The 12605-nt window shown below is 47.4% G+C and overlaps 1 protein-coding gene across 1 annotated transcript; it reads right to left on the bottom strand.

Annotated features, from left to right (window-relative positions):
- Window positions 1-1895: 1895 nt before the first annotated feature.
- On the bottom strand, window positions 1896-5121 carry LOC114687205 (paraneoplastic antigen-like protein 6B). Its single transcript, XM_028861913.2, is given in 4 exon segments — window positions 1896-3316; window positions 3319-3978; window positions 3981-4379; window positions 4817-5121. Coding segments are annotated over 3 exon segments (1287 nt in total). The 5' UTR covers window positions 4264-4379; window positions 4817-5121; the 3' UTR covers window positions 1896-2972.
- Between the last annotated feature and the right edge of the window lie 7484 nt (window positions 5122-12605).

Raw genomic sequence — 12605 nt, 5'->3', positions numbered from 1 at the left:
TTGTATATGCTTTGCACATAGACTCAACAGAAGATTGCTGGGTCATATGATAGTTCTAGTTTTAACTATCTGAGGGATGTTTATACTAATTTTTCTGTAACATATGACATCCCCATAAGCAGTGAAAAATACCTTGGTTTTCTTCACAGCCTCTCCAGCACTTGCTATTTGCTGTGATTTATTTTATTTTATTTTTTAAATTTTCATATATTTTGATCATATTCTTCCCGTCCCCCCAACTCTTCCCAGATCCCTGCTTTCAAACTGTGAAAGTCTCTCCACATTCATCACTGCCCCCGTGGTGTACGCCCTTAAAAAGCAAAACAAAATCCAAACCCAAACAAAACAAAACAAGCATAAACAAAAACCAAGAAGTCTGTTTTGTTTTGGCCATTTACTCTTGAGCCTGGGGCCTGCCCTGCAGTGTGATTGATATACCCACTGTCATTCCATTAATGAAAACTGATTTTCTTCTCCCAGCAATTATCAATTGCAAATAGCTTCTTGGTTAGGGGGTAAGACTTTGTGTACTCTTCACCATCTCCTAGGATTTTGTCTGGCTTGAATTTGTGCAGGTCTTTTGTATGCTGTCACAGTCCCTGTGAGTTCATATGTTCATCAGCTCTGCTCTGTTGTGTTTTTAATAGTAGTCATCCAACCCACCTAGGGTAGTCTCACATTGTGGTTTTGGTTTGCATTTCCTTAATGACTGGTGATGTTGAGCACATTTTCATACACTTGCTGGCTACACCATCTACTGAGTTCCTTTGCCCATTTTTAAATCAGAGGATTTGGGCGTTCTTGTTTGCTTCCTTGCTTTTTGCTACTGAGTTGTGTTAATTCATTGATATTTGAGATATTAAACCCCCACCCCCATGAGGTTTATAATTCACAAATGATTTTCTCCAATCCAAAGATGGTGGTTTGTTTGGTTGAATATTTCCTTTTGCTATACGTAACACATAGATTGAGGGAACCTTTTATGCTTTTGCTGCCTAACATTTTGATGTGATAACTAAAAAAATGCTCCAAGAACAATGTCAAGGTCAAAATTCTTTCTTCTACACATAGATGCATAGTTTCCTGAGTGCTGTTTGCTGAAAAGACTATACTTTCCCCAATTGTGGTATTTTGGGGCACCTTTCCCTGAAAATCACTTTTCTGTGGGTGTGTGGACTAGTTCCTTGTCTCCTTTTCCCATCCCATTGATACCCACCTTGATACCAATGCCATACTTTGTTTGTTTGTTTGTTTGTTTGTTTGAGATAGAGTCTCTCTGTGTAGCCCTGGCTGTCCTAGAACTCACCATGTAGACCAGCCTTGCCTTGAACTCAGAGATCCTCCTGCCTCTGCCTCCCAATGCTGCAATTAAAAGCATGCACCGCCATTCCTGGTCACTGCACTCTTTTGATCATTATATCTATGTAATATATTATGAAATCAGGAAGGCTGATGTCTCCAATTTTGGTTTTCTCTCTCAGGAGGGCTTTGGCTATTTAGGGCTTTTTTGTGACTCCACGGATTTTTTTTTTTTTTTTAGTTTTCTTTTTTCTATATTTTAGTGGGGAAAAAAATGGCATTTGAGTTCTATGAGAATGCTTTCCTAACTGAAACACCTGACAGCCAGGAATATTGGGGCCAAGGGCCTTGATTGCTGCCCTATAGCCTCACTTGAGCACATAACTGACTTATCCCGATCTCTTGTCATCTTGGAGTGCCTTTCCCCTGAAAGCAGGATAGCCACTGCCCCCACACACCCACCAGTGACTGGTCAGCCTATTCTTATTAACCCATGCACCCTGCCCACCTCCACACACACACAGCCCTTCATGTCCCTGCCCTGCACGTACACCAATCTTGCTCCAGCCCAGCCCAAGCCCAGCAAAAGCAGGATGTAACTGTAACATCCATTAAATTTATTGAACAGATACATTTACTGAAGCCATTGAGGTCAAGGGGATGACAGCACAGAAATTGCCCACAGCTGCTAGAGGCCACAGGTCCCATCTTGTCCCACTCTGCAATTCATGAGGAAGGACCTCATCTGCTTGCTACACTAAGGCTTACTTGCCTCAGCTTCTTCCTTTCCAGGGACCCCTGATATGCCTCTTTCCTGGATGATGGCATCTGGAAATGTTCTCTCTTTTGGGGGAACTCTCTAGAAGAATCTCCCATTGTGGAGTGATCCTGAATTATTCTGGCATAAGACAGTCACTGGACACTGGAAAGCACAGAAAGGAACATCTCACGAAACTGAAGAACTGGTGTCACAAGTAGCAGCAAGAGTAGAACATTAAATCTTGGTTGTCAGATCACACCCATCCTTAGTCCAGGTCTTCGTGCCCACCCCAGGTTGAAATCAGTCACAAGATGAGCATCAGCCAGTCCCTGATTGTCATCACCCATCCTTTTTGCTGGTTCCAAGGCCTTGGCTTGGGATCTCTGCGGAGGACCTTCTCAGGTAAGAACACACACATCTGTAGGGAACAAGCAGCAAGTGGCTGGCCTGCAAATATATCAAGAAAACTGACCAGGAATACACAACACGAGGCATAAGCAGAGCAAACGGGGCCTTGGCTCGCATGGAAATTCACAGCACAAGCTGGGACTATGGTGGTGGCTAGCTGGGTGGGTCAGGGCTTCCACCAATCTGGGATTGATACACTTTGCCTAGGATGTGATGGATGGGAGAGCTAGTATGAAAATGCATACTCACTGAATAGCTAGTCACTGTGAGTAAAACAGTTAAGGATGAGATTCCAAAGGCAGTGTCATAAGCTTGCCTGGGGATGCTGACTGGGTAGAAAAGCCAGGCTGTCAGGATCCTTTTAATAGACTCTTTCTCTCTAATATCTCCCAGGCCAGGGGGTATAGCAGCTATCTGCAGGCCCTCTCCTCTACTCTGGGGCTGACCCTTCAGTAGTACTTCTAAGCTGGTACAGGATGGGATCCTCTGCTTTATGTTCTCCTGCCTAGGCAAGGCTGCTGGGTACCCAGCCAGGCCCTCCTGGGCACTCTCTAGGAGTACTGCCCATCTGGGCTGGAGTGGGAGCCCCAGGGGGCTCATCGGGTCCTGCCTGGCTTGGGTCCACAGGGCCATGGTCTGGGTCATGGTCTTCTATCTCCTCCTCAACCTCGTCCTCTGCCTGCTCCTCCACCTCATCTTCCTCTTTCTCCACATTCTCATCTTCTGCCTTTGCATTGACTCTGCCATCAGCCCAGGCAGGAGCCAGATCACCAGCTTCATTCTCCACCTGGGCTTCCAGGTTGCTGACTAGTCTTGCCTCCCATTCCTCAGACTCCCTTATGAGCCCAACAACTCCAGGAAAGTTGGAGATCTCCCGATCATTCTCAGCCTCCTCAGAGCTTCATCCAGAGGCTCATTCAGGTTAGCCCTGGTGAGCACCTGCCTCAGGCGGACATCATCAGTGGAGGTTCTCTCTAGAGCCCCCTTCTGGATGGCTTTCTGCAGCAGGACTTCTAGCCTCAACACAAAGGCAGAGAGCTGCTCATCTGACTGCTGTTGAGCAGTCAGACACTTCATTCGGATGGTGGCCTGAGATTCATTGTCTCCAAACACCCGGGTCAGGGCCTCTAGGCAGTCCTCTGCAGTCCTTGCTGGATTCTCTGCTAACAGCCCATGTACAAGGTAGAGGGCAGTCCCCCGCAAGCCCTCCAGCAGTCGTCTCCTCTTCTCCCTTTCTGGGACCCTTTGCCACACCTGAAACATGTCAGTGGTGTGGTCTAGCCAGGCCTCAAAGTATTCCTCCCCAGGGGCTGGCTGAACGCTCCCAGAAAACACACCCAACCTCTGGTACTGCAAGGTCTCCACCCAGGGCTGGATTGCCTGACTAACTGACTGGAGCCTGCATACTCTGTCCAGCTCCAGGCCCAGGGCTCCAGGTACACTATCCACCGTCTGCCCCTGTTGCTCCAAGAAGTGAAAAAAACGACCGAGAAGCTCTTCGGTGGAGCTACGGGCACAAAGACCACGTTCCAGGGCCCCCGAGTGCCTAGGATTTCCCTTGGGACCAAAGCATAGTTGACTTCCCGGTCAAGCTCAACCAGGGCTGCAGTGGCATTATCCTCCTCACGAAATACTTTGCCCAGCACAGTAAAGTGGCCCATGGGCCACAGGGCAGCCTCCAGGGACTCTTGGAATTCAGCTTCACTGCAGTCCTCCGGGATGCCTAGGATAAGCAGGCCCCTACGAGCGCTGACACCCATCCACCTGCACCAGTCCTGTAGCATCTCCACCGCCATAACCTGAAATTTTGGCAAGGCTCACACTAGGAGCAGGAGACCGTTTCCCCAGAAGCAGGTCAGGTTGGGACAGGAGCCTAGGCTAGGACTCAGAGACCAGCCTAGGTCTCCACAGCCTGTAAACAAACACAGGGAGAGAGGAGGTTAATGTCCACTCCTCCCCCCCCCTTCCCATCCACTAGCCTAGAGAAGAGGTTCTCAACCTGTGGGCGCAACCCTTCAGGTGGAAAGACCTTTTCACGGAGGTCTCCCAAGACCACTGGCAAACACAGATATCTACATTACTATTCATAACAGTAGCAAAATTACAGGTGTGAAGTGGCAACGAAAATAATTTTATGGTTGAGGGTCACCACAACATGAGGAATTGTGTTAAAGGGCCATAGCATTAGGAATGCTGAGAACCACTGCCTTAGACAATGCTTCTGCATCCCACCCCATGCCTCAGGCACAGGCCTTCCCCAGCCCAGTATCCCTGCAGTCCAACTCCCACAGGCCTGCGGGTTGGGGCGGGGTTTGTCAGGGCCAGTAGTACCCTCCCAGGATTTGGTACCTCCTAGGAGCAGGATCCTTCCTCCTGCGGTCTCACAGCAAGGATTCCCGGGCTGCTCTCCAGGTTCTCTCGCCAGCCAGCTCCCTTGCTCTCTTTAGCCTTATAGTTGCGCACTCACGCAGAACAGTGTGGGCGCAAGCTTAACACTGCTCTCTGCAGTGCGGACTTGGGGCGGGGGTATGGTGGCGCTGGAGCACAGATCCCCCTACGTGCTCCGGGAGCAAGCCAGCCAGGCCATTGGCGCAGGAAAATCACAAGACAAGGCTGTCACCTAGCCCTTGGCAACCTGGGACCTCCGGTGATGTCAATGGGCCGGCCACTGGTGACGTCACCTGCTACTGACCCCTCCCCCGTCGTACATCTATGCCACTGGCACAGGGAACACAGAGTGCTCAGGGTCTCTCCACAGAAGGGCATCAGAAAGCTGCCGCGCCCCCTCCAGCTTTGTCTCCTGATCAAGGCCAGGGAGCAGGGACTCTGAGGCTCCCCCCCCCCCCCCCCCCCCCCGGTGAGTCCCTATCTGGACCTAGTCCAGTGACAGAGCTGGGCAAGCAACACCTGGTCTAGGTAGAGTCCCTGAAATAGATAGATACCACATGAGCGCACACACCCCATCCCACCACTCCCCACGGAGCATGCACCATCTGGGTGATGCCCATCCAGTGGAAGGGGCTGTAGGCATGCTCACTACCGTGGGGCATGCATGCTTTGCTGTCCTTGGTGCCTGTGACCAGCTCACAGGAGGGTGGTCCAGCATCAGGCAGGCCTTTCCTGCTCTGCCTGCTGTATATCCAGGTTCTTGAAAAGCTGCTTTTGAGATCTGAAGCCCAAGGGGTTTGCGATCCACAGGCTGAGAATCACTGCTGCAGAAGTAGTGAATCTCCTTTCATAACATATGGAATGGCCCCTTGTCACACATGCTTTGAAGGTTAAGCATGTATGTAACATCAAACAGGTTGTTCCTAATTAATGTCTCTCGCAAAACAATATGCAGGTTTCCAAACTGAAGTAGGAAGGTTGCCTTCAGGTCATATACTGATCTCAGCTTTGCTGCTCTGAAGGTTCAACTTGCTCCAAACCACATCTTTTTCTGCTCAACCTACATTGACATAAATGCTAGCTTAAGGGGCTAGAGACATGGTTCAGCAGTTAAGAGCACTAACTGCTCTTCAGAGGAACCAGGTTTTATTCCTAGCACTCACATGCTGGCTTACAACTATGTAACTCCAGTTTCAGGGGATCTGATGTCCTCTTCTGGCCTCTGTGAGCACCAGGTATGAGGTGTACAGACATACATACAAGCAAAACACTCACACACATAAAATAGTCTTGTCAAAGCAGAGAGGCTTGTCAGAGAGTTCTCTAGAAAAGAATCAGTTATATGTGAATGTTCTGAACATTAGGCAGAGGATTGGGTAACAGCAAAATTGGGGCAATAGGTTTGAATTTGTTCAAATTGAAAAGTTGTTTCTTAACACATTTAAAGTTAATCATTGGCCTTGAAGCTAATAGAAATGTGTTATTTGCTTTTGTGTTCCCATCATCTTATATGGTAACTACCACAAAGGTACTATATATAGAAAAGTGATGAATAAACATTACTTACATTGTAGTAGTATAGTAGACTGTGGAGGAGGTAACTGCAATTCATTTGACCTTGCCTGGTCCACTCAGAAGCCACTCAGAAGGACACTCAGAAGCCAACTAGGATTACCACTTGCTGAACTATGAGATACTGTTCAGTAATTCCCCAGAAATGGTCTGTTTTTGCAGGTTACTAAAGATCAAATTAAATAGGTCTCTTGGGAACCACTATAGCTACATCTTTTACATTTTTGGGGGTTGTCCTAATCTCTGAAATCTATCTCTGTCATTGTTTTTATTTAATCTTCTGCCCATATGAGATAGGAAGGGGTACATTTCTACAGGCTTCCACTTGGTTTTTCTCAGTGTGAAGGTCACCGGCAGGGAGAGGTGGGGCACTTACATTAAAAAAGTGCTGCTGATGTTGACACTGATGACCACACACACACACACACACACACACACACACACACACACACACACTTTGTTAGTTACATAATTGAGGGTTGGAGTGTGAGACCAAAATGAGCCATCTTAGAAATAAGACCAAAATGCTTTCACCCTAAAACTAAGGCCTAAGATTTCTCCTTTTGGGAATAGGCCATTAGTTACTGAAACCAGTCAGTTCAGATTCCAGAAACCAGGAAGTGTAAAAGTACAGAGTCACAAGATAGTCACGAGGTAATGCCTGCCAGACTATGGAATGTCCTCTCCCTGGTTTCCAGGGTAACTGACCACAGAAATGCCCCCATCTGAGGGCAGCCAATGAGAAATGGTGGCGGGCAACCACTCCCTTAGAAGTAATTTCTAGAAGTCCCTACAAGTGAGCCAATCAGAATTGTACCTGTACTAGCACCCCCAAATGATGTAACTTTGTGACTTTTCCCTTTAAAAACTGAGCTTGCAGACAGGTGGGCGCTTCCTCCAGCCTCCACTGCGTTGGACGAAGTCCCTGCCTAGGCTTGTATTGCTTTTGGATATCCAGAATTAAACCTTGCTTTTGCATTCCGGCATGCTCGTCTTTGGTGGTCTCTCTGGGGGTCACGATCTGGGTACAACAGAGGGTTGTAGAGAGTCCCGCAAGTCGTTTCACAGTGGCGGTACAAGGAAGGTAATCTGGGCTTCTGTGTGACTGATAGTGGAAGTTCCCATGTGACAACAGACATTTGCTTGATTTGAATATGCCTAGGATAACAAAGGGAACACCAAGGCTTTCTTAGCAGCTTGTTCTGGTATGTGAATCAAGATGGAAGATAGAAAACTAATTAAATAAAAACTTCTGTAGGCAATGAAGGCTGGGACAAGGGCTTCCGCAGTGCTTGTGCTCAGAGAATAGAAGTTTCTTGGTAGTTAAAAAATAAAGTGGCCTACACTCTGCCTGACCTTAAACCCTGAAGGTTTGAATGAGAATGCCCCTATAATCTCATAGATTTGCATGAACCATTTGTTAAAGACAAAGATGCAGCTTTGTTGGAGGAACTGTCACTGGGAATGGGCTTTGAGGCCTGAAAAGCCTATGCCAGATTTGGTGTTCTCTGTCTCTCCCTCTTTGCCTCTGTCTCTGTCTCCCTCTCCCTCTCTCCCTGCCCCCATCTCTGCTGCCTGAGGATTAGGATGTAAAGCTCCCATCTACTACTCCAGCACCATACCTATTTGCTTCTCATCATGATGATTATGGACTGTACTGTACTGACTGGTTTTGTGTGTCAACTTGATCCAAGCTAGAGCCATCAGAGAGAAAGGAGCCTCAGCTGAGGAAAAGCCTACAAGAGATCCAGCTGAAAGGCATTTTCTCAATTAGTGATCCATAGGGGAGGGCCCATCTTGGTGGTCCTGAGTTCTATAAGAAAGCAGACTGAGCAAAGTCTGTGGGCCTGCTGCATCTGGGCTCTGTGTTGATATCCATGGCCTGTGTCACCACAGGGGGCCATAGGAACCCACATCTGTTGAAATCCAAGGGCTGTGCTGAGCTGGCCCCGCCCTTCACTGGCTCTGGGGTAGCTGGCCCAGCCCCTCATTGGAGAGCTGACCCCCCACACCAGCACTTGGGAGAGATGGCCCCACCCCTCACCATGGTGATGGGAGGGTTGCTTCTGCCCCTCACCTGAGGGGTGCAGTCCCAGTGGCCTGGACTGACCAGCTCAGCTCCCACCAGAGCCCACATCCTAGGCCTTGGGTTGGTCTACCATAACATCTACCCCATCTATGACCTGCTGAAGCACGTGGAAAGACTGGTCCTGCAGAATGGTAGCTGCAGGATCTCCATTACTCAGAGCAATAGCAAGATGTCTGAGATGAGTTTCAGTAAGGGTCCAGTGATGATGGTGTGCCAGAGGCCAGAGACCCTGAACCATACCAATGACTCACAGAGACCTTGAACCATATCAATGACTCATTGTAATGAACATTTACAGGTGGGGCTGATGTGTAATCGGCTCCCAATGCCACTAGGGCGAATGAAAAGGTGTTAGGTGGAAAAGACAGAGGAGGTTTTTTGTTTGTTTTTGTTTTTGTTTTTAATTAATTTGGGGTTTTTGGGGGGGAGGACACTGCAGGGGTGAAGAGCTGATATGGAGGGACTGGAAGGTGAGTAGGTTTGGTGTGCATGATGTGAAATTCCCAAGGAATTAATAAAGAATTACTATATTCTTTATATATATATATATATGCATGCCAACCAGAAACTGAAAGGCTCTGGGTAACAAAGAAGCACCAAAGCTTTCTTAGCAACTTGTTCCATGTGAATCAGGATGGAAGATAGAGACCTAGAAGATATAGGCTTTTGACCAAGTATATAGGTGTGTGTCTCCAACATACAATAAACTCATGGAATAGGTCTAAATCCAGTCATAGAGTGGTTAGTTATGCTCAAATAACTGTTTCACTATTACACCAGTGGCCATAATCCCTGACTGGTTAGTATTATTCAAGACATGGTCTACAGCTAGAAAAGAGCCCTGGTGACTTTTCTCCACCAGCAGCCTACATAAGCACCACCCAGTAATATGATCAATAGCCAGCAGTGAGGGCATTTCCAGCTCCTTCTTGCAGGGGGTGATGTCTAATTCAGAGACACATAGCTGGTCAAAGCACTGAGAATAAGTGACTGATGCCTGCTCAGCCCTAAACTAGACAACTGTATCAACTTTTCCCTGTTCTCCAGGCCTAAGGAACAGCAGGGAAGAGAAGAAAGATCTTAAAAGCCAGAGGATTGGAGAGACCGTGATGAAATTCTGCCATCCAGATATGACACTGCACTTGCAACCAAATATACACATGCACAGCAGCTACAGATACCTGCACATAATTGGGCCTTCAAACTTTCCTCCATGGACAGGGGAGGTTCCCATGTGGTCTCATTCTTTCCTCAGGAGCTACTGACTGTTAATAGTTGTTAGAGGAGGAAGTGTCTTTTCTCTAATGGGACTAACTGGGAAAAAAGAATTCAGAGGGAAGGGAAAAGGGATAGCAGAGTGTAATGGAGGAGTGAATAAAGTATAAAGCAGTGGTGTGTGTGTGTGTGTGTGTGTGTGTGTGTGTGTGTGTGTGTGTAAAATAGCCAAAAAAAAATAGGAATGGTGATCTCTGTTAGGACCAGGTGGGAAGGAGTTCAGAGAGACAAGAAGGGAGATAGCAGAGTGTAATGGGTAGTGAATATAATGAAATTTCACAATATACTGCGAGTGTGTATAACTTAAAAAAAAAATGTATGGGGGGGGGCTGCGGTACCTGGCTCTGCATTACCAGGAAAGAAAATCCCCTTTTTGTTCTTCTCCGTTTTTACATTTAAACAAAGAGAGTCTCCATAACTATTGGGACTGGACAAAGTGTGGCCCCACAAGTGGGCCTAATCTCACTCCTCCACCGCTCACTTATTAAATACACAGGGAAACTGAACTCCCCCAACTGGTACGGCCGAGGTGGGCTCAGTCTTTGGGAGTAAGGGGGAGCCGGGCATTCTTGAGATCAGGACAGGTAACGAGGTCGCCTAAGTAGACTGCCCAGGCAAGGCCACCCTGTACACCACCATGGCCAATTAGGGCCCTGAAATGAGGAAAATGGAGGTGGGGGATGGGCAGTGGCAGCACGCTGGCGCAGTTGGGACTATTTGTGGTCCTCCAGCGCCATCTTGCGTCAGGTGCGGGCACTGCCTCGGGAGAAGCCCAGCAGAGGCCAAAGTCGCACCAGCAGCCATTTTATGGTTTTGCATAGTCGCATTTCCCAAGGGCCACAACTACTTGAGCTCAAGGATGCAGGAAATGGCCGCTTGCGCAAGCGCACTCTTACTCAGAGGGTGTCCCCTGGAGTATTCACGCGCTTACACTCATATGCAGACTTGTAGATCGCTAAATCTTAAGCATGCTTTGTTAACACTACCCTGGAATTAACACACACAGCAGTATGTGTCTCAGAAGCTCAGGCTGATCAGAAATTCAATCAGAAGCACCTAGGGATGGCATGTGTGGGGAAAATGATTAGAAATCTGCTGGGACAGATATATACTAGGGACAGAAGGTAAAATTAAGGAGACTGGGGGAAATTTTTATCTTGGGTATACATTTGAAACTTCCAGGTCCATGGTCCTGGTAGCTGGGGGATGGAGGGTCCCAACCAATGAGGTGGGGGAGGGAGAGGGAGGAAGGAGAGAGAGAGAGAGGAGAGAGAGAGAGAGAGAGAGAGAGAGAGAGAGAGAGAGAGAGAGAGAGAGAGAGAGAGAGATCCTACTCTCCGGAATAGACACCTTGAGAAACTTAGGCTGTTGATTGACAAGAGTATTTATCTGGAGTCAGTTTGACATGTGAGAGATGGATCCAAGTCTATTGACTCCCTGAAGCTTACAAGAATTTTTTTGGAGAAGCATTTTTTTTGTTTGTTTGTTTGTTTTTTTGTTTTTCGAGACAGGGTTTCTCTGTGTAGCTTTGCGCCTTTCCTGGAGCTCATTTGGTAGCCCAGGCTGGCCTCGAACTCGCAGAGATCCGCCTGGCTCTGCCTCCCAAGTGCTGGGATTAAAGGCGTGCGCCGCCGCCGCCGCCGCCGCCGCCGCCGCCGCCGCCGCCGCCGCCACACGGCCTTGGAGAAGCATTTTTAAGTATATACTTAGAAGACAGTCAAAGGAAATTTAAAAGTTTGAGTTTGTGACTATGAGGTAGTTGTTGTGCCCAGATCGTGACCCCCAGAGAGACCACCAAAGACGAGCATGCCGGAATGCAAAAGCAAGGTTTAATTCTGGATATCCAAAAGCAATACAAGCCTAGGCAGGGACTTCGTCCAACAGATCCAACGCAGTGGAGGCTGGAGGAAGTGCCCACCTATCTGCAAGCTCAGTTTTTAAAGGGAAAAGTCACAAAGTTACATCATTTAGGGGTGCTAGTATGGATACAATTCTGATTGGCTCGCTTCTAGGGACTTCTAGAAATTACTTCTAAGGGAGTGGTTGCCTGCCACCATTTCTCATTGGCTGCCCTCAGGTGGGGGCATTTCTGTGGTCAGTTACCCTGGAAACCAGGGAGAGGACATTCCATAGTCTGGCAGGCATTACCTCGTGACTATCTTGTGACTCTGTACTTTTACACTTCCTGGTTTCTGGAATCTGAACTGACTGGTTTCAGTAACTAATGGCCTATTCCCAAAAGGAGAAATCTTAGGCCTTAGTTTTAGGGTGAAAGCATTTTGGTCTTATTTCTAAGGTGGCTCATTTTGGTCTCACAGTAGTCAGTACTTTACCAGGGCTAGATTAATAGCTTATCAAAACTCCATTGATAATGTTAAAATTCTGAACTTTTTGAAGTCTTAGTATAACAATATACTAAGACTTCAGGGAAAGAACTATAAAACATTTTTTTTAATTTTTACATACCTTAAATCACTTCCTTCTTATAGCTTTATAACTTGCATTTATACATCTTAAAACACTTTTTTAGACCCTCATAATTCTCTTAAGCTTTCACATCACCAGACTGTCATAATTTGTGTTTACATACCTTAGAGCACTTTTTTAGACCCTCAGAACTTAAAAACTTTAAACTGTTTTTCTATCCAAGCATTTGCCATGAGATACAGGTGGTTGATTACTGAGACTATTTATCACAAAGCAAGCGACTTTTAACCAGTGCTGAGGCTGTGATAGATTATGGGCCCTACACCCCGCCCCCCCCCCGCCCCCCCCCCCCCCCCCCCCGTTTTTGGGTAACTGTTGCCTTGCTTG

The sequence above is a fragment of the Peromyscus leucopus genome, chromosome X (assembly GCF_004664715.2).
Source record: "Peromyscus leucopus breed LL Stock chromosome X, UCI_PerLeu_2.1, whole genome shotgun sequence".
In the NCBI taxonomy this organism is placed as follows: domain Eukaryota; kingdom Metazoa; phylum Chordata; class Mammalia; order Rodentia; family Cricetidae; genus Peromyscus; species Peromyscus leucopus.
Note: the sequence above shows the minus strand (reverse complement) of the source record. Positions and strands in the feature narration are given on the sequence as shown.